Source organism: Aythya ferina (assembly GCF_964211825.1).
Source record: "Aythya ferina genome assembly, chromosome: Z".
Classification (NCBI taxonomy): domain Eukaryota; kingdom Metazoa; phylum Chordata; class Aves; order Anseriformes; family Anatidae; genus Aythya; species Aythya ferina.
Genome location: NC_140299.1, coordinates 28,714,191 through 28,736,497, shown reverse-complemented (window position 1 = coordinate 28,736,497; position 22,307 = coordinate 28,714,191). Strand labels below are relative to the sequence as shown.

The following is a 22,307-nucleotide window of genomic DNA, read 5'->3' as shown; positions in this document are numbered from 1 at the left end:
TACCACTGATAAAATGGAACAATAAATAAAGCACAACTTATCGCCTAAGAAAGTAGGATCAATATGAAAAACAAATTTTTTGTTTAAAGGAAAATAATAAATATTATCATTGCCAGTCTCACAAAGAAAACTAAAATTAACAGCACCTATTTGGTCACCAAAGTGGTGGTGTCCTACGCCCTCTTGTGTTTCAATGAGAAAATGAAAAATCAGAGCCTGATTTTTACTCAAGACAGAGCTTCTCCATCTGAGAAGCTTCCCATGCTGCATGTACTCCTTTCTCTCTATTGTTTGCTTTAGTTTCTCTTCCCTCTTCAAAGAGGCTGAAGCTTCACTAGAAGTCTGATTAACTCTGTGACTCCCCAATATCAACACCTGAACTCTGTGGCACTCCACACCTCACAAAACAGACCAACTTCAAAGTGAGACTCAAAGTGAGACTGTTGCTTTGGTTGCCCTTCTGGGACCATTCCTGGGAGTGCTCAGTCTCCTCTCAGATCAGTTTTAGATTCCCCTGCACACTTCTGGATTCTGTTTGATTTGCTTGATACCAGCAATTTTATGAACTTGAATGTAGTACAGTAGTGATAAATATAACCTACCATAAGTCTATTTGCTGTTATAATATTACTAAGTTTGTAACCCATTAATGTTTTCACTTCCACAGTATTATTAATATGTTTGTTGAAACTGTAATTATCACCAAGCCATATCTGTTGCTATCGTATTGATTTTCCTACCTCAAAGTGCCTACTGCCTCTAATTGCTGCTACTATTAACTGGCACAATATCCTTAATATTTGTTATATCTAACAGCTTTTTATCCACACACACACACACACATATTTATATGTGCCTTATTAATCATGGGATTCTTGCTAGAGTTGGTTGGAGTAATGAGCTAGAGTAATGAGGAATCATTAGTAAACAAAGCCTCCTGTCCTCATGTAGCATGGTCACTGTTGTGATCCATATACACCTGCAGGTCAGCTACAAATCCCTCCCCACACCTTTTGGATCACAACAGACCCTTCAGGGTCAGGATCTTCGTATGTCTTAATGTTAAGCCTAAGGGTTTGTTTTTTTTTTTTTTTCCCAAAATTTTCTAACAGTAGTATTTAATTCACCACTGAAGTACTGAATCAAATATACTTAGTTTGAACTATCTGAACCTAAATCTTTGACTTCTTAAAGAATATAATATATAAATAACTATGTTAGTTGGAATTGCCAATAAAATCTCCAAAATATGAACATTAAAGATGTTAACTTTATTCAGCACAAAGCCCCCACACAGCTTTTTCTACTATACATTTTAAAACAGGAACTTGCTTATACTCTGAGTCAAGATTATTAACAATCAGAGTAAACTATTTCCCTTTCCTCTCCCCAGCTTCCAGTTAGGCATTTGCAGCATATATGAAGGACAACTTTTGTGAACTGAATGCAGTTACAAATCCAGTTATCTTTCCTGTTTGTATTATTCTTAAAACAAATGGACACATGCTATTAATTTCCCTTCCTTTCTTACGAAAAAGGAAGAAAGTATCACATGGGATATGAGCTTGTTTTTTACTGCATTACTTGTCACTATATATCTATATATGTGTATTTAAAGACACATACCTCCTCTTCATATTCAGAACCACTTTCATCTTCACTGTCTGACCTGGGAGCAACTTCATAGCTGTAAAGAGCACACAGAATATGGATTACAGATAATAAAAGGATGAGGGATTAGATTCAGTAAATGTCCTACTCAGCTTACATATAGTAAATTAAAATGAGAATGGAAAGTCAAAAGAGAAAAAAGAGTAACTAGGACAAGCCCACGAAAAAATACAAAAGCAAATTGGAAGAAATAGCCCATTTGTACACTAACTACTTACCCAGGGTTCATTTCCAGCCATGCATCCAGTTGACTTGCTTTTGGTGCTTCTGGTCCAAGAAGAACTTTGCCTGTTTCAGTGTGAGTCACTTTGACTGGAAGGTCACTCATCTGACTGCTCTCATCTATGGGCTAAGAATTCAAATGAAATGTCACACCATAAGGCAACTAAATTTCATCCTTGTCACGCATAATGACAAGACAAAACAGCATCTTCAAAAGTACAAATCCGTACAAGCATCAGAGTTTCATGAGAAGACACAGCTTCCCATATGGCTACCAAGCCACACTGACTCACAGTATTTTTGTGTGCAAATTATCTTTACGTGAAATACACAAATATAACAAAATATTCCAAATAAATTTAAAAGAGCAAAGTTGAACAAAAGAAACTGCTGATTTTTATAAAAAACACAAGGTATGTATCTGTACAGTTGTTTAATTCCAGTTGTTTATACCAACAGACATCTGCAACAAAAAACATGCATCAACTTTATAGACTATTCTCCTATATGGAGAGATAAGGATGTAACAATTTCAGAAACTTTTTAGGTAAAGAAGATCTAATTAAAAGATTTGGTGTTCTGACTTCTTCAATTATGCCCATAAAGCATCTGCAATCAGAAGTCATTTAACTAATTACAGTGATCTAACATATCCAAATACAGATGAGCCTATTTTTTTTTCATTTACTTATTTAATCACAGAATTTCTACTTTAAAAATTCTTTGCTTTCTACTACTGCTTCTACTGAAGCATCCTTTCCTAATTTATATGAACATGAAAAAAAAATCTGGTTATACAAAAGTGACTGAGTGTAAAACCTGCCTCCTTTCTGCAAATTCCAGAAGTTATAACAACGTTACATGTATTTTCCTTCTACAATTTCAATTATATTAAAGGATTTTACCATAGCTATTTAACATCAGAAAAAACGTCAATTGAAAGAATAAAAAAAGATGAAAAGTAAATTAACACAACATTCTGAAATATTTATATAAAAATAGTGCTGTTTTTCTTTTCCATTTTAACAGAATAGTTCTGAGGCAGAATATACTGGGTTACCACAAAAAATCTTATGCAAAGAATTATACAGAAAAGGTATTCATTTTATTTGCCTGAGTAAGAAAGAACATTCAAATCTTAAGCCATCATAATACTGGGGCAGTGATGCACTGGAATAGGTTGCCGAGAGAAGCTGTGGATGCCCTATCCCTGGAAGTGTTCAAACCCAGGTTGGATGGGGCTTTGAGCAACCTGGCCAGGTGGAAAGTGTGCCTGCCAACAGCAGAGGGGTTGGAATGAGATGATCTTTAAGGTCCCTTCCAACCCAAACCATTCTACGATTCAATACTATAATGTATCCTATGCCTGAGAGATAATTAATGGTGCCAACAATGCATTTTTTTAAAATGAAAAGCTAGAATGTATTGAGTTTACAACTACATTTAAAAAACTAAATTACATCTACACATGGGTTGCAAGAAAATTATTTATTTTTAAGCATATAACAAAGCCAAGAGGCATTCCTCATTGATACATTAAATAAATTTTTATTTCAGTTTTCCATTTTTTGAAGAGAAACAACCTTAGCATAAATGCTTGTGTGGATAGTTTTTTTTCCTTGTTAGAAACAACAGGTGTTAGAGCATTTATCTCCATGATTTATTGCAAAGCTATCTCAATGGCACTCATCACATTAACAATCACCGTAAGAGTTGTAAAATCATAAAATTCATACCTCTCCATCAGGACCAAGACCAGATGCCATTCCTTCTGCATTTTCTTCAGCCTTCTACAATAAAGAAGCAAAGAGTAACATGGTCAGATCATCAGTATATAGCAAATACTTTCCAGAATTACAGAATCAACTAGGTTGATAGAGACCTCCAAGATCACTGAGTCCAACCTCTGACATAACACTAGCAAGTCCTCCACTAAACCGTATCACTAAGTTCTACATCTAGACGTCTTTTAAAGACCTACAGGGATGGTGACTCAATCACTTCCCTGGACAGCCCATTCCAATACCTAACGACCCTTTCAGTAAAGAAGTTCTTCCTAATATCCAACCTAAACCTCCCCTAGCACAACTTTAGTCCGTTCTGCCTCAACTTGATGTTATCTAAGCACTTTGGACCAAAAATAGGTTTCGTTCCATTTCTGCATAGCCAAGGATGCATATAGTTTAGTGAGGGTAGATATACATGTAGATAGAGATTTGTACAGTCACTATCACACAAGCAAAGCAGTTTGAGTATGGTTATCTACAAAACTGTACTCATTCTAATAAATCTACATCTAGGAAATTGCTAGCCTCCAGACCTAGAGCTTAGCACCTACGGACTGTGCTAATATAAATAAAGTAGCAATTTGTTTTCATGGGGTTTACTATAAATTTCCTCTAATCTGATTTAAATTCAGTTTCAGAGATGTCACCAAGCATCACAGAGTGTGTATTTGTGTGCACACTTTTATTTGGGGTATGTATATGATTTATTTTTAAATAAATTAATTAGTCTGACAACTAACAACTAGTGGTATTTGGGCAATTCTTTGCACTGTCTCGATTAAGTCCAGACCACAATTGCTCAATTTACAGAGAAAAAGAAGTCTGAGCATGTTAGTTGGAGTAAGCTGGATGTTTTTCTTCCCAAGTACCACTCTAAGAAACACTGAGTTTCTTCAAAGTATCAAAAATATTTCAATCAAAAAATATTTAAAAATATCAAGATGGTATGAGAAAGCAGAAGACTGTTTCCTTCCCAAGTGGCACTTTCCTAAATAATTTTGACAATGGGCAAGAAAGGACAGAATCCAGCTTCTGTTCCCATCACAGTGCAGGCTTTGAAGTACAGCATGGTTTTACTTGGGTTAAAAATATCAACAGATCAGACAGAAAACAAGAACAGATCTTTTAAATTGTATTTTATAGATAAACAATTTTTAAGTATTTGTAACATGTACTATAAATTTAAATAATCCATTCGACTGCTTTTTTTTTGTTTTTTAATTGAATAAATACACTGAAGTAATAGCTGAACTTCTGAATACCGAGATGATCCTCAGTATCTGTTTCTCATCAAGACAAAATTCTTTGCCCTTAAAATCCACTTTCCAAGGCACAAACCTCAGACAAACATGCAGTGGTAGACATGGGTCAATTCTACATTTTGAAAAGGTATATTCTTATTTCTTTTGTGTAACCTTCATACTTCAGCACACATGCCTAATTATCTTTGTTAACCACTCCTTCACTTGAAATACCAAAAAGGAAGATTCCAGCTAAGCTCAGTTCTGGCCTTAAGCCTTTAAAATATTTATTAGCTATAATATTGTTAGATCAAACAAACAAAAAAAGAGAGACTTAAAACATTTCTCTGAGCTATAGAAGTATCATTGCATTGAGCAGGACCAACAATAGTTGATGCTCAGTCTAGAACATCAATAGGCTGCTTGCTTCAGCATTCCTGGTCAACATGCGTATCTGTTGACAGAGAAAGGACCTGTGCCAGAACTGAAGAGTTCATAGTAGGGTAAGTTACGTTAACGTGTCTGGCCCAAATGAAGAGGCTATACTGGATGACAGTATTCTTTCCTTGGATGAATAAGAAATAGACAGGTGTCTATTATCCTGCATATGAGACTGTTTTCTAATACGCAAAGATTACAGCTTAGCTATAGTCAATGCTTACAACTCAAACACACCACCACAAAAAAGCAGTAAGCAATGTTTTTCATTGTGCAAAGCCCAGATCCCGCTGTGAGGGCAAGCATTTACAACCTAGGTCAACAAGGATTTTGGAAAGCAGAAGCATACATTTCAAAGGAGATGAATGTAAAAAATAACAGATTTCGTGCAGCTGTGTTTTGGGCAATACAAAGATTTCTTTAATGTACACAGCAAAACCAATTTTTTAAAAGTAGGAAATTCCACGGTAAAAGGAGAGGAAAAGCTCCTACAGATAAAGGTGAAAGTTTGCATAGCAAGTTCAACTGGCCCATCATATCAAAATTTCATCTGCTCTATTTTTTTTCCCCATCTATGACTATGTAAGTAAGTGGGACACGAGCTGAACAGAAGTCTGGAGACAGAAGGTGCAACTACAAGAATGTAAAAAATAGAAAAAAAATCTACCACAAAGATTTCCCAAAACTGTGTTCCTGAGAAAACATGGACTCATCTGAAATTTTATTCTCTGAAGAACATATGGTTCACTTGGACAGTACGTAATGTAAGCCTTTTTCACCATCTACTTCCTCATTGTGATTTCTAGGAGAAAATCCTAAGACCTCTCTTCTCTTATTTCTCTTTTAGTACGAAACACTTCACTACTGGTGTTAGTAGATTAATCTAAACTTTATATGGATTATGAAACATACATGGAAATGTATTAAGAATAGAAATACTACATAAAGACCAGGGAAATGACAATGCAGCTACTAACTTCAACGAGTGCTGCAGCCATGCAACAAAAAAAAAACATAGAATTATAAATAACTCTTTAAAAAAGGATAATATTTGCGTGCACTCCTATATTCTTGACAGGTGAGCAAAAGCTTAATGGAGAGCATCATCACAAGCAATAAGTTGCAGTTGATCAGGACAGAGATCAGATTTTTTTCTACTAATTTTCGGTTAGTTTTCAGGCCAGGAAGAGGCCTGGATTTTATTCCTCATACATACTTCGGCTAAACTGAGCATCACAGAGGCAAACAGCCAAATAGACAGTCGAATTCAAACATTTTGTTATAGCAGTGCATGTATACATCACACTTTCTCAGTAAGCACCATCTCTACTGTGAATTCTGTACACTAAATCAGGTCTGTTCTCATGGGCACTGTGGGTCAAAAACTCCATTTAAATTACATCTTAGTTGTGGAGGCAGGGGACTGTGTCTATATATTAACAACATACTCAACAAAATTACAGACATTTTGGAGAATGACAGGAGAAACTACAGAGTATTTCTGAGGTCATTCATCTTCAAAATTACAAGTTGTTATATCGTGGTATTTATTAGCACATTTGGAGTGCTGCCTATAAACAATGTAGATATGTTTATATTTGTATCAGTAACTAGTAGCAAACTAGGCACAGAAAAGGATTATAAAAATCCTCTAATCCATCCTGCAAGAAATTTAAGATAGTTATAGGACACAAAATGGCAAATCATTGTTTAGTAATCATTTCACACACAACGTAAATTTTTCAAAACTGTTTCCACAACCAGTCTCTCTGACATGGTAAAATATTTAGTATGAACAAAGATAATTTTGAGAAGTTTCAATTAAATGGTAAGAATGCACAATGAACATGTTACTGGCAGAATACCTTTTTATTATAAACCTACCCAAGTTCTTCCGAGTTATTTGCAATGGTCCTACAAGGTGGACTGAGCCAAGTTCAGAATAAGTAGGTCTAAGCAAGTTTTCCTGCATGTAACAACTATGTAAACAAGACTCTTTTAACCTTCTCACAACTCATTTTGGATCTATTGGATCCGTTTGAGTATTTTAATTTTAATTTACACACCTGGCCCAATTTTGCCTTTGCCAACCACCCACAATTTTCTAGTCTTGCCTCCTCGTCTTCTTGGAAATTAGTGTCAGCAAATTTCTTATAGATTTCAGTGGAGAAAGAAGAGTACACTCAGTGTTAAGGATTAGGCAGTGTTGATGACTTTACATACACTGGTATGTATATGACCACTGGAGATCACCATATTAATCAAATTAAAACTGTATTTAAAGAAGACATGGCTTAAAGATGTCAGATATAACTACTTGCCTTCTTTCTTCTCCTCCTCTTCTTCTTTTCTTTGGCTGCTTGTGCCTGTTTATGTTCCCATACCAGATTAGTCAAGTTAGCCACGTACTCATCTGTCTGCTGCAATAGGTAGGCCAGGCGTCTATCCTTCTTTTGGTCAATCAGCTTACGGTAGCCTTCTTCATCTTCAGCCTAATAATACAAAACAAACATGAGCCATAACAGAAATGTTTTTGAATACCAACAACTCCTCTCTCTATAATCATGTGTTATCTTGGGTTATGTCATTACAATCTGTGTAGCTAGACAAGTATATGGATAAAGAAAAGACTGGATGACCACGCCAAGAGAGTCATATGCTTTGGATTAAGGGTCATATCCTACCTGGAAGCCAGTAACAAGAGGGATGCCACAGAAGTCTACCTGGGGCATGTGTTTAACATCTGTCAGTGATAGAGAGTAACAGATAAAAGACTTCACGATAGTCAGGTTTCCAGATGACATAAAACAGGGGATACCAGTTGATGTGCTGGGGCTGGCTGTCCTTCAGAAGGACCTGAACAAGCAAAATAAACGGGCCACATATGGACCAACACAAACCTGATTAAGTTCAAAGACAGAGTCCTAGAGGTCCTGACAATGACACAGGCAGGTGAAGAACTCCACTGCATCCATCCATGGAAGTCAATTTATTCTGAACTGGATTTGTCAATGTGGCCTGACAGTAGAGAACGTCAACAGCATCCTGGACTGTATCAACTGGAATGTTACCAGTAGGGTCGTGGGAAGTGATTATATCCTCCTCTGCTCGTTCCTCATCAGACCACTTGTAAATACTGCTTCAAATTTCCCTAGCATGGAAGAGACCTTGATTGAAGCTGAAACTGTGGAGGCTCAGACTGGATTTTAGGAGACACTTTTTTCCCCCAGTCATGCAGTGCAACAGAGGCCCAGAGAAGTTATGCCATTTCTAGATCTTAGAGATTTTTCAAGACATGATTGAAAGAAGCCTTGAGAAACCTGGTTTGACCTTTATGCTGACACTGCTTTGGGAAGGAGGTTGGACTAGAAACCTCCCGAGTTCATGGTCAGCCTGAGTGACTCTGGAATTGAGGGATTCTGTAATTCTGAACACGTCCTACCCTCACGGAATGATTGGAAAATCTACAACAGTTTTAACAGGAAAAAAAAAAAAAAATCACAAAAAAAACACCTCCACATCAAGGAAATTACGATGCCCTAGAATCATTAAATATCCTAGAAGGAACCCACAGAGATCATACAATCCAACACCTGAACCCCCACAGGATGACCTAAAAATTAAACCATATGTCTGAGAGCATTGTCTAAATGATTTTTGAACTCTGGCAGCCTTGGTGCTATAACCATTTCCTTGGGGAGCCTGTTCCACTGCCCAAACACCCTCTCTCAGTGAAGAACCTTTTCCTAACAACCCAAACCTCCCCAGCTTCACTCCATTCCCTCATGTCCTGTTGCTGGCACCAGAGAGCAGAGATCAGAGTCTGCCTCTTCACTTTCCCCCATGAGGAAATTGTAGGCTGCCATGATGCCCCTCGTCAGTCTCTAATCTGAAAAACCAAGTAACCTCAGCCACTCCTCATACATCTTGACCTCTAGACCATTCACTGTCTTTGTTGCTCTCCTTTTCTTCTCTAGAATTCGTCTTTTGTATATTGTGGCACCCTAAACTGCATTCAATACTTGAGGTGAGGTTGCACCAGAGCAGAGCAGGACAATCACTGCCCTCAACCAGCTATCAATGCTGCGCTTGATGTACCGCAGGATACGGTTGCCCTTTTGGCTGCCAGGGCATGCTGCAGGCTTATATTCAACTTGCCATCAAACAGAACCCGTTTCTGTAGGGCTCCTCTCCAGCCTCTCTTCCCCCAGTCTGTGCATATAGCCAGGGCTGCACCATCCCAGGAGCAGAATTCAGCATTTCCTCTCTTTAAATTTCATACAACTGGTGATTGCCCAGCTCTCTAATTTGTCAACATCTCTTTGCAAGGCCTCTCTTTACCCTCAAAGGAGTCAGCTCCTCCTAGTTTTACATCATCTGTACACTTATTTAGCATACATTTGAGTCCTGCATCCTTCTCATTTGTAGAATTACTGAAAACAACTAGCCCTAAAATGGAGCCCTAGGGGACCTGACTAGTGACTGTACTGTACTGAAACACTGACACTTGGTAAATCTTCTGTGATGTCTTTTCAAAGACATGAAGTGCAGGTAACTCATACCCAGAGGAAGAACATGGAAGCTGGATGGTGACCTTGTATTTGGTCATTTTTCCAGTAAGAGTAAGAACCTTTTCTTTAAGGTGTCAAAAGGAAATTTTCTTTTCGGTAGATTTCCTATCACCTTTGTGGTTTTTTGTCTTTGATACAGAGCACTGTTAGAGAAAGGATTCACCGTATCAGCTGCATCTCTGAATCATTCTGGAAACTTTGCATACGTACATGGTGCCATAAGGATACAAGTTAGGATTAAGACATACTATGAAATATTATTTTTATGTGTTGTGAAGACACAACGCGCTGTCTGAGCACGTCAGAAAAACACAAGGAAAAGCAGCACAGACACTACTGTCAATTTTAGCCAAAACGAGATCAAAGAGGTATATAATTCTGTATTAAAATAAATATGAATATGAAGTATTTTAAAGATGATTACTTTAAAGGAGTGCACTCTTGGAGACACAAACAATCTCTTGCCTTTCTGGAAAGATACCAAGACTGCAAAAAGCTGCAAAGGACAGCTGTAGTGTTGAAATTCGGCTTGTAAAATCGCTCATAAACTTCTGTTGTAAAGTTTAAGCCATCAGAACTACAATGCTCAGAAGCTAAGCTTTTACAACTATTATTATTATTATTGAACAAATAGTCAATGTAATCTGGCCAAGGTACTTCCTTCACGCATTCAAGCTTGTCTTGACAGTTTCCTTTTAAATCATACCAATGACCATTCTTGCATGTAATATATACTAATATTTATGAGCTGTGACACAGTCACCATCTCCAATCACAGCCAATGAAGGACAATCCGTGTAATGAATTCAAAACTGATGGGAAAGTATATGTGAAGAGTTTTAGACACAGCACGTTTTCACTATATCACACTACACCAAGGGCTTGAGCAGGCATGTTTGTAAAAATCTCTAATACACCTCTGAAAATTAAAAACATACCACAGGTGGACTGAAACTAAATAGGCAAAGCAACTCAACATACATAACAGACAGTTCTCTTTTGCAGAATTTAAATGAGCACTAGGGGCAGGTACTTCTGAGCGGAAACTCCCAGACTGAAAATGCCTATCAAGACCTTTACATATATTAAGAGATTAAGCAAAAGCCTTGGCTAAGGAATTTTAGGAGAAAGCATTGGTATTCCTTGTCATTTCTGGACATTCAAATCAGCTTAATTTTTCAGTAGTGAACATCGTCATTATTTACTTTATCATACGTTACACTTAAGCTCAACCTCAAAAACAACGTACTAAAATATTTCTAAAACATCAGTTATCTTTTTTTTTTTTTTTTTTTTTTTTTTTAAGTCAGTTATATTTATGTTCTCTGTTAAAATTTTAACAACTGAAGTACACAGACTGCTGGTAACCATCTCAAATTACAAAATTGCTTGACAATGCAGATTAGTATGCAAATTTCAGAAACACTCTAGGGTCTAAACATTTGTTCTTCTCTTGTGCAAGTCCCTTATTTACATTTTGCATGTGCTTTTATTTCTAAGTTTTTATCATTTTTATATTTAATCATTTCTATATTTTGTTTTGTTATTTTTTAAAAGCAAACTGCTCAGTCTTTAATTCATGACGGGAATAGATTTTGAACAGGGTATAGAGCTTTACTTTCTTTAGACGCTTAATTTTTTTTTTATTTTTTATTTTTTATTTTTTATTTTTTATTTTTTTTACCATCTCTGTTTCGAAGATGTCGATTCCTATTCAGTTCTATGCTACTGAAGTGTTAGTTAGCGGTAACAAAGAGCTAGCCAAGGTTTTGAAGACATTTTTCCAGTCCCAGTTGCTCATACACTTGCCCATACACATTACATTCCACAATTATTTTAACTCCAGAAACGTAGGCAGCCCACTCATCAATCCCACAGTGTTCTGACAAGACACAGTTACACACCAAAATCATTTTACTGTGTCTTAAAAAGGATAAAACTGATGTTGTTCAGGTGCAAAAAAGAGAAAACTATGAAAGAGCATGAAGCAGTATGGTCCTGAAGCATTAATGGGTAGTACTGATTGCCCTTTACACTCATTGTTATGAGTTATGTATTTTTGTATGTGAAATCAGTTTTATGTAAAAGTTGCTAAGAAATGCCATGAACAAGATAATCAAACGGAAGCTTCAAAAACTCTAAGCCTAGAAAAAAAACACAGTATTTATATAGTGGGCAAATATTCCCTGCAGTTTTGTAAAAATGTTAGTGTACGAAATTAATTAGATTAAGTGATGCTGTACACTAGTGGCTGTGCTAAGTTTTCAAGCTGATAGAAAAAGCAATTATTCTTGACAGAGAACTTCAAAAAAAAAAAAAAAAGTAGTTACAGGTTAAAATGAACAGTGTCATCATCAGAAATCGAAGTGCAGCAGTTTTAGATTGATACTTTTTGAGTTATAGAGCATTTACTCTGCAAAGGAAATAGGTGGTTGTTTGAGACAGGATATGAAGCATTAAAAAGGATAGAGTTTGTGATTTTAGCTAACACAATCATATCTCTCCCTCCATTCCTTACCATTAGTCTTCTCATTCTTTCTTTCTCAATTCTCTCTGTTTCTTTCTTCTGCTCACGTTCGGTGTTAGCATGCCAAGTTGCCACAGCTTTAGAAAGTTTCTGAATTTTCCCAGCCACTGACCGGTGGTATTCTTTGAAATCTTTAGCATGCTGCAATATACTATTGAGGTATTCCTAGAAAAAGGAAACAAGTTAGTACAGACACTTGGACAAAGCATATGCTTTGAAATAAGGAATATAGAAGTTATAATCTTATTGTTTTCCTATTTATTTCACGATTTGGAGGTTTTTTGTGTCTTAAAAACTCTAAATGTGAATAAAATACATAAAAGGAAAGATCATCACAACAAAGCAAATTGAATTTCTGTGACCAGACAAACAGCTAATAAGTTAAAATACCTGATGCTTCTGTCTACGCTTCCTCTCCTGTTCTATCTTCTGCTGTTTCTCAAGCTTTTCTGTCATACGTGCCTCCCTCAAAGTCTGTCGCTTGCTTCGCTTGTAGGCTTTGGAGTTCAGTGCTGTCTCCAATGTTGTGTCACGACGCATGCACGCTACCACCTCTTGTCTCAACTACCAATGGGTAAAAAAACCAAATAGACAGTTTTGATACATGGAAAAACAACCATAAGCATTGTTATGGCATAGTAAAATAATAAGCAGAAAATACCCCAGCTTCCATTTTCCTTATTATAGTTCTACTAACAGCCAGCATCTACACAGTTGCAGCAGATATATCTGTTTCCCTAAACAAATCTTAAGCCTCCACAGGGTGGCCCAAAGAGTTCATCCTTCATAATTTTTTCCTTCTTAACAAGATAGCACAAATCACAAATGTTCTGTTGCAATGCAAGGACCTAGCCAAGATGTTACGTCATCCAAATAAAACACGAATGAACAACATATATAAGATGCTTTCTAGAGCTGGAGCAGAACAGAGTTGACAACTCCTTTCATTGTCAGCTGCACAGGAGACAGCAGGGAGAGTGAAACAGTAAAGGCTTGGAACAGTACAGCCACAGTCCCAGCACTGCAGCAGGGAAAGCCTGATGCTTTTCATTTAACCTCCAACAAAACTTCATTACAAAGAACTGCCAGGGCAGTGGGAAGGAAGACTCAGGCATCATAGTACAACTACTGGCAGAGACTTCTGTCAGGTAGTATTTTTGCTTGACCTGCCAAATCACATGTTTAGTCCTCCAAACTAGCTGAAAAAACCTACAGCAAGAGGCCCAGAAGAGTCTGGCACTGTGTTTCTTTTTCTGAAATTAATTTGCTGATACATACATTCAAGACCAAACTTCTGTTTTATGTGTGATCTTGTTAAGCTTAATTTTCAAAGTCTGTGCTACCGTGAAAATTCTGAAAACAGTTCGTAAGAAATACCACATACCATCACCATACAATTCTTCCCAGAGCAAGAGGACCCATGACAAGTATAAAGAATGTCCAGGAGATGTCTACGGGGATTTGTATTGAAAATGGATTTGCAACCTGTTCTGCTTGTTTTCTCTTTGTGCTACTATCATTTTCTTTATAAAAGGCACGGTTCTATGGTTACTTTAGACTGGCAAATAAAGCAGGATGGAGAAAATTCTTGTGCATTTTTAGTAATCAACCAATTTCTGTGACATGCTTATCAGTAAAGTTTGCTCTAATACAAAATCTCCTGCTTAGATTCAGAACTGTTGTAAAGATCTCTTGCCAATTCATCCTGCGTAACACATACACATTTGACTATAATCTCTAACAATATTCTCGAAGCAAAAGGCATTACCTGACGCTGGAAATTCAGTAGCCTAAGTGCTTTCAACTCCACTGTCGCCTTGGTTCGCAGATCAGGGGGCAGAGAACCAGGCAAGTTCTCCAGTTCCTGGATTCTGTGAGCAATTCGAGCTTGAAGCCTAAGTGAATACAAAAATGGATAAGACATTAGGAAAAATATTTAAATAGTTATCAAAATGACACAAATAAAATAGGCATTTTATCTCAGGTATTGATTTGGCTTTTACCACTTGTTTCTAAATTAAGAGTTCTGCTGAGATGGAGATTAGGTATCCTTTTCCATGAATTGTCAATTAATTAAAATACTTGTCAGCCTTTCTTCTAATTTTGACCAAAAAGACATGCAAGAAAAGCAACTTAGAAACTGCGTTTTACTTATATATCCAGGATTCTGTTTTCAGGCTTCTTTGATGGGTATTGTTTTGTGCACTCTACCTTTGCAACCTCCTTTTGCATTCATTTGCAAATTCAACAGAAAGAGAATAATGGACAAGCCATAAGAACCTTGTTTTATTATATTTTTCACACTGAAAATCAAGATCACAGAGCTAACAGTTATATAGGTTTCGTGGTTTTATTTACAATAAGTATTTTTGTGAACTATAAATTTTGCTGAAGCACAAAAATAACAGACCCCAAAATTCTAAGTCATCCAAAAATTGCATGCAATTCAACTGATTCAGTGCCCTTCATTTTCGAAATACATGAAGAGAGAGAATGAAATAGTGAGCACAAAAGCACGAGGAAAAGTGGGTGAGCAAGGAAGAAAGTGAAAGGGAATAGGAGAGACAGCAAGAAAGAGGGAGATAAAGGAAACGAGAGAGAAAGAAAACAGAGTCCTCTCTCTCCCAAAATCAAAAACCTAAAGCTGAAGAATGGGAATATCTTTTATCTCCCTATACTGCACAGGACTCACAAAAATCTCAATTTTCTTTATTTTCCTGAAGCCCAAAACATCAGATCACATTAAGAACAGGCTGCTGTTCTTCTGTGATGAGGACTTTTGAACTGGTGTGAAGGCAGAAAGAAAACACTCCTATGGAGCTTTTTTGCATACAGTGTTCTTTTCCATGTTTCCCCTGCCTTTCACCCCCTCAGCACTCCACATTGTGGTTTGTGTACTGTGCCACAAATTCTCATACACTTGACATGTAAGTCTTAGCGCTGGAAAGTAGATCACATATCAGGCAAAACGGCTACACCTGATATATGGAGTTAGTATCAGAGTAGTTACGTGCATAATGACTCATGTATAATCTGAAAAACAACTAGAATCACTTGTAAAGTGGCAGACAAGATCTGTTCTGTAACAGTACTCCTTCCCAAAATTCTAGAACAACATACTTTGTCTTCCCCAAAGATTTCTGAAGTTCCTGAAGAAAAAGTATGTAATGCTGCATAACTGCAGAAGACTATGTGCCCTCAAGAGAACAAATAATTGAAGCAAAATTGGGTTAGTTAAGTTTTTCATAGACTGAAATGTAAAACCTAAAGAGTTACTGTCCTAGCCAGAAAGAGTTTCATTAGAAACATCGGTACATTTTGTTCTTTAAATAGGCTGTACTACACTAAAAAAAAAAGTCTACACTTTTTACAACTTCACTTGGAACTGGGCATTCCAGTTACTGAGAAGACATTTTTGTGCAACTAAAGGTGTAAAATTCTGAGAATTATGTGGTTTCCTTGGAGATTAGATGTGCTATTGTATAGCCATACAGAAAAGCAGCCATGGCATACAAACAGAATACCATTAGTATTCTAAGTCCATGATGGGTGCTCAGACTGTTGATTATTCACACATTGATGTAATCATCAATCACAACTATGATTTATTTCACTACCCAAATAGCTGCCATGCTTCTGAAACAATTACCTAAAAAAGTTATAGCCAGATCCTGGTTTCACTGACTTCTAGGAACTTTAGTGAGTGAAGCAGTCACAACCTTCCCAGCCTCCCCTTTTGAGCTGTGGACTTAGTAAGGCAGCTGAATACTGAACATATTTTCAGTTGATTTTTTTTTTTTTTTGCTAGCATAGAGTATTCCTTCTTGCACTATACAAGGAGATGAGCACAAGACGTTAATCTAGCTTTTTCCTACTATTCCCTACAGTTTTAGATAGCTAAATTGACAAAGCATTTTGCAAAAAAACATGATGTGAAGTGTTCGCTGACTGATTCTGTCAGAATTGGTTTGTTAGCCTAACTCTGGTAAGAAAATAGATGAAAGTGCCTCCTGAACATAAAAGTTTACGCATTATAAATTTAATTAAAAGCCAAAGTTGGGCTGGAGTTTGCATTTTTATCATCTAAATTATTAAAAAAAATCAAAATATACAATCTCCTTGAGATGTAACTAAACATAATGCAAGTTTACACAGTGTGCTGTTACGTCCCATTATCACACTGAGCAGTCCACTCCATATAAATGAGCCTTCAAACCGCTAATCATTTTCTTTCTTGTCCTCAATCCTGCTTTATTGAAAGGCTGATCATGAATAAATACACATAAAATTATTATATTTATTATGTATTATTATATACAATGCAACTTAGTGTTTCAATGTTAAGTTTTCCTCCATATGCTGAAGTAACCAGAAGAACAGAGGTTTGCACTGAGCTACCCTCGCAACACTTACTCTTTCATGAGTGATTATCATCCTTTTACAATACAGCCACATGGAAGGAGTAGGAAAAAAAACAACAAAACAAACAACAAACAACAAGACAAAACACAGTATCTCAAAGTCAGTACAGATGCTAACTCAGAAAACTCTCACAGAAACTCAGGTTTGTTCTCAAAATAAAGTCCTGGTCAAAAATATGTACATATTAATGAAAATATAAAGCATACATAGAAAAGAGTAAAGAAAAATGGAAGCCAAATGAGTTATGTATTAAACAAAAAAAAAAAAAAAAAAAAAGGAAACTTATTTGGCAGTTTTCTTTCAGTCTTTCCTGGAAGTATTAAACGTATTGCCTTGGTTATTAACAGCAGTAGAATTTTCCTGGGTAGTCAATAGGATTTTAAAAAGAATTTCATGGCAGACATCTCACCTCAACTGAATGCCACAACTGCTTTAAGTGTTTTAAAATTACAGCCACCTTCAAATCTTTAAAGAGAATGCCTGTATTTTATTGGACTATTCTTGTCTTCATGGAAAAATTCTAACTGCTATTAAGTCAATGGAATTCAAGAAGAGTTTCCCAGATGATTTTACTAGGACTTGAGGAATATGATCTTATCTTACTGAAATGATACATTTAATTAATCTTTGCAGTTCAGCAATTTATCCTCATCCATGAAGAAAGTGGCTAACGTATCTACACACAAATCCCTTTGCAATTAAGTGATGTACACCGCTTCCTCGTTAACTGCGGTCAACTATAAAGGTTATTCTTGCACATTCCAGCAACTCTGGAGTGGACACCATACAGCAAGTAACGAATATACACAAAGATTTTGCAGATAACAGAAAGAAGGTACTAACAGTCCACAGGACACAAGTACTTTTTTTTAAATTAATGATAAGATGGAAACAAGCCTTTCCATATCGCAGAGTAACTTTAAATTACACTGCATATAATTAGCTTTAAGGGATCACCTATTCACTAAGACTGAAAAGCAGCACTCATTTTGAAAGAAGTGTTAAGGGGAGTTTCAAAAAAAAAGCACGGTATGAATTTATCACCTCAGCAAGATTTTAAGGACCACAAGTTTAACAGCTCTCCACATATAAATACTTTAGAATTATTACATTATTCAGGATTTTAAATATCTAGGTATCTTTTTATCCACCTTCAGCCAGTCATACAGAGATTTACAGAGATTGTATTATCATACAATCCTTTTTTTAACACATGCTACAAATAGCTTCTTGGCACAACCATGTGAATTTTACTACAACATTAACTCTACACTTTCTTTCTTTCTGTTAATTTATGCCAGAGACTTTTTTTAAATAAATGGATCAAGGAGTTTCAGGGAGAAGAAATAGTATGCTTATTTTACACCCCATTCAAAGCTTTTTCAGACCCAGGAATTTTGTTAATAGGTCCACTACTGCTTCTCCATCTGCAGCAGTCTATTTAATACATGGTTAATGGATAGGAACACTGTGCTGTACTTGTATGTGCCTATTTGATAAATTGTCAAACTACATAACATCCTAGTAACAAGGAAGGGAAAAAGAATTGCTGTCACTGAAATAAATAGATGTGATTTATTTAGTGTAATAGCAAAAACTAAAGTATTTCACCTTTACAGCACTGTAATGTGTGCAAGGAAGACATACTCTAATACAGAAACAATACAAGTGATCCATAAAAAAATGAAAGTGTACACAATAGCATGTATCCTCTACCAAACAGGAATTTGAAGAGATTTCATTAGTCCAAACCAAACAATATGCTATGTGAAGTCTTTTCCCCCCAGTTGATAATCTTTAGAAATGTTATACGTGCAGGTCAAGATTCTTCCGCCTGCAGATTCTGAAGGACAACTCTTGTTGTCTCAAGGGCCTTGTTGATAGGAAAAGGGCAGGAGAAGTCTCTTTCTAGTTCTACAAGAAATGCTATCCTCTACACTTTGTTATGAATGTAATTCATCAACTAATTAGGGCACTCAAGAGACAACTTTTAAAGACCGTATTTCCTGGTAACCTTTTCTTTAATCTTGCCTGTGTCATCCTTAATATTCTCTTTATTCTTTGGTAGTCCAGTCAACACCATGATCACTAACAATTTGCTTTTGCTTTGGCCACCCATTTGACCTCCACTGCTCCCTTCCTTATTTGTTTGTAATTTTGAAAACTTACCACACTAAATTGGTTTCTCTGTAGATTACAAGGATTTTGATTTCCTAACTTCCGCTTTCTGAAAAATCCAAGTAACATAGTAACACAGCAGAGAACTTGAGCATTTTTTAAACTTAGATGGTTTGCAACGATACTGCCAGTATGCTTTGTCTAGGTTGTAGCTTGAGGTGAAATTAAATTATCAATTTGAGTTTGATGTTTCTGTACTTCTCTTTGACATGGTCCCTTCTCTGGAAGCTTGATTTATATGATTGTCACTACAATACTTGATAGTAAGGACTACCTGTTGAGAAAGTGCAAAACAACAATCTGCTTATTCATTTGAATTACGTTATTCACTTTTACCTATATTCACGTTCTTGAAGTATTTCAACAGGGTCTAATCCTTGTGGCTTTTGGATAGGGCTGATGCGATTCTGCTTTTGCTGCAGCTGAACAATGGGTGAAGGCTGTCCAGGTGGTGGTTGTGGTACAGAAGGTCCAGGCATGGCAGCAGCAGGCTGGGCAGCAGGAGGGGCAGGAGAAGGCCTTCCGCTAGGTGGAGGTGCGGGAACCTTTTGAGGAGCAGTGGAGACACTCATATCTGGGGTTTGGCCTGAATCATAAAAAAAATATTTATTTATAACATGAAATTTGGAATATAGGAATAAATTCAAGATGGATTCTGAAGACAAAGCATGAAGCTAAGACCAACATACAAAATTACCAGAAAAAACACACACTGAGATAGACTTTACTCTGTATTTAAAAAAACAGAGCATTAAAATGGAAGTACAAAACACATTGCAGGAATTGGTTGAAAGAAAAAAAAACTTGAAACTTTATGATGAATGTCATTATTTACCCACCCGTGCTGACTTTTAAGTTTAGCATTAGAAGACAAAACAGCTCTATTTGGACTAGATGATCTTCAGAGCTCCCTTTCAACCTCAGCCATTCTGTGATTTTATTTCCCTTAAGATCTAAGTCTGCTTCTTGTTTGTTGTCCTTGCACCACTTTAGAATACATCTATAATCACCGAATTATAGAATGGCTGAGGTTGGAAGAGAGCTCTGGAGTTCATCTGTTTCAACCCCCCTTCTCAACCAGGATTACACAGAGCTCCTTGCCAGGATGATGTCCAGATGGCTTATGAAGATCTCCAAGGATCTCCAAACTCTCTGGGCAATCGATGCCTAAGCTCAGTCACCCACACGGTAAAGAGGTGCTTCCTAATGTTCAGGCTTAACCTCCTTTATTTCAGTTTGCAGCCACTGCCTCTTACCTGTCTCTGTACACCACTGAAAAGAGCTTCGCTGTATACTCTTTGCTCCCTCAAAAATACCTTTTGAGGTACCTATACACATGTAGATTTATAAAATCTCCCTGAGCCTTTTGTTTCCTAGGATGGACAGTCCCAGCTCTACCAGCCTTTTCTCATAGGAAAGGTGATTTGGTACTTTCATTATATTTGTGGTCTTTCAAATTAACTCCTCAGTTAATACGAATACAGTACTCGTCATTTACTGTGTTTAGCTCCGGGGCTCCCAACATGAGGACAAGGACCTGTGGAAGCGAGTCCAGAGGAAGGCCACAAAGATGATCAAATGGCTGGAGCACCTCTGCTATGAAGAGAGGCTGAGAGAGTTGGAGTTGGTTCATTCTAGAAAAGAGAAGGCTCCCAGGACACCTTAGAGCAGCCTTCCAGTACATAACGGGGGCCCACAAGAAAACTGGGGAGAGAGTCTGTCAGAGTGCAGTGACAGCACGAGGGGTAAAGGCTTTAAACTAAAAGAGGGTAGATCTAGATTAAAGTAAAGAATGTTCTCCTTTATATATCCTTTAGATATATAAAGGTGGTAACGCACTGGAACAGGTTATAGGTTGCCCAGAGAAGCTGTGAATGCTCCATCCCTGAAAGTGTTCAAGGCCAGGCTGGATGGGGCTTTGAACAATCTGGTTGTGTGGAAGGAGTCTCTGCCAGTTGCAGGGGGATTGGAATTAGATGATTTACAGACACTACCTTTCACGTATTTCAGTACATCATTATGTCAACAAGTCACCCATGCATTCAGATATGAAAAAAATTGTCACTGACAACAACAGACACAGTAACAATTAAGCTGTCACTTAATTGTCTGAGGAGTCATAGTAATTTAATGCCAGGAAAAACAACTACAAATTATGTTTGTAATCAACATAAACAAATCCAACATTCTGAAAACTAGATAAAAAGACTCCTAGTCTTCAGAGATCACCATTTGTCATTGACACATCCGCTCCAAACTCCAGAAATGGAACTTAAGCACAAACTTCGCCATTTTCACAGAATCACAGGGGTTGGAATGGACCTCTGGAGATCATTGAGTCCAAACTCCCCTGGGGACCCCAGAACTGGGCACAATACCCCAGGTCTGGCCTCACCAGGGCTGAGTAGAAGTGGGGGATAACCTCCCTCTATCTGCTGGCCACACTCTTTTTAATCTACCCAGGGATGCCATTGGCCTTCTTGGCCACGTGGGCGTACTGCTGGCTCAGGGCCAACCTGTTTCCCATCAGGACCCCTAGGCCCCTCTCTGCAGAGCTCCCCTTTAGCAGGTGAGCCCCTAACCATTACTGATGCATGCAGCTATTCCTCATCAGAGATATAAGACTACACTTGCTCTTGTTGAACCTCATCATTGCATTTCAGCTTTAAAAAAAAAAAAAAGTAAAGACAGCAAAGCCACCAAAAGCCCCTGTGTAGTCTCACTTTTCAGTCAATCATGCAAATTAAACTGTAGAACACACACTACCATGAAGGACTTCATAATGAATGAAAAATAAATCTAAAGAAATAAACACAATCTTTAAAAATGCGTCAAATAAATCCTTGTAACAGATAAAGCAAGAACAGAATTTTTTTTCCTATCAAAGACAGCAGTGAAAAAAGACAAACTCTAAGCAGCTTATACTTGAACAGGACAAATACATTATTATGGCATACTGGATTACTTAAATAAAACTATCCATCTAGTGATTTTATACACCTTCCAGCATTTTTCAGTCACAGCATTTGAGCTAGAAGGCACTGTGCCTGATAAACTCATACATACAACCTCTCAAGAAACACTTTTCACCCTCTTTATTATCCCACTCAAATTGTAAATATTTGTTGGGAGTATTCCAAGAAAAGCACTTCTACATCTGATTACATACTATTATTTCATTTCCTTTTTATGTGGCCCTAAGTAGCTGACTAATGACTGATTTTTTTTTTTTTATGACATCAACTATCAC

The 22,307-nt window shown here is 37.0% G+C and overlaps 1 protein-coding gene across 5 annotated transcripts in view; it reads right to left on the bottom strand.

The window, feature by feature from the left end:
* Window positions 1–22,307, bottom strand: part of SMARCA2 (SWI/SNF related BAF chromatin remodeling complex subunit ATPase 2) — a 119,846-nt gene that overhangs the window by 70,655 nt on the left and 26,884 nt on the right. For all 5 annotated transcript variants that reach the window (XM_084505414.1, XM_084505412.1, XM_084505411.1 and 2 more), the window contains 8 exons: window positions 19,394–19,643; window positions 14,226–14,352; window positions 12,848–13,021; window positions 12,449–12,622; window positions 7,681–7,851; window positions 3,630–3,683; window positions 1,890–2,020; window positions 1,627–1,687 (listed from right to left, as the gene is read on the bottom strand). In XM_084505414.1, coding sequence (XP_084361540.1) covers window positions 1,627–1,687; window positions 1,890–2,020; window positions 3,630–3,683; window positions 7,681–7,851; window positions 12,449–12,622; window positions 12,848–13,021; window positions 14,226–14,352; window positions 19,394–19,643 — 1,142 coding nt within the window. The remainder of the gene's footprint in view (window positions 1–1,626; window positions 1,688–1,889; window positions 2,021–3,629; window positions 3,684–7,680; window positions 7,852–12,448; window positions 12,623–12,847; window positions 13,022–14,225; window positions 14,353–19,393; window positions 19,644–22,307) is intronic.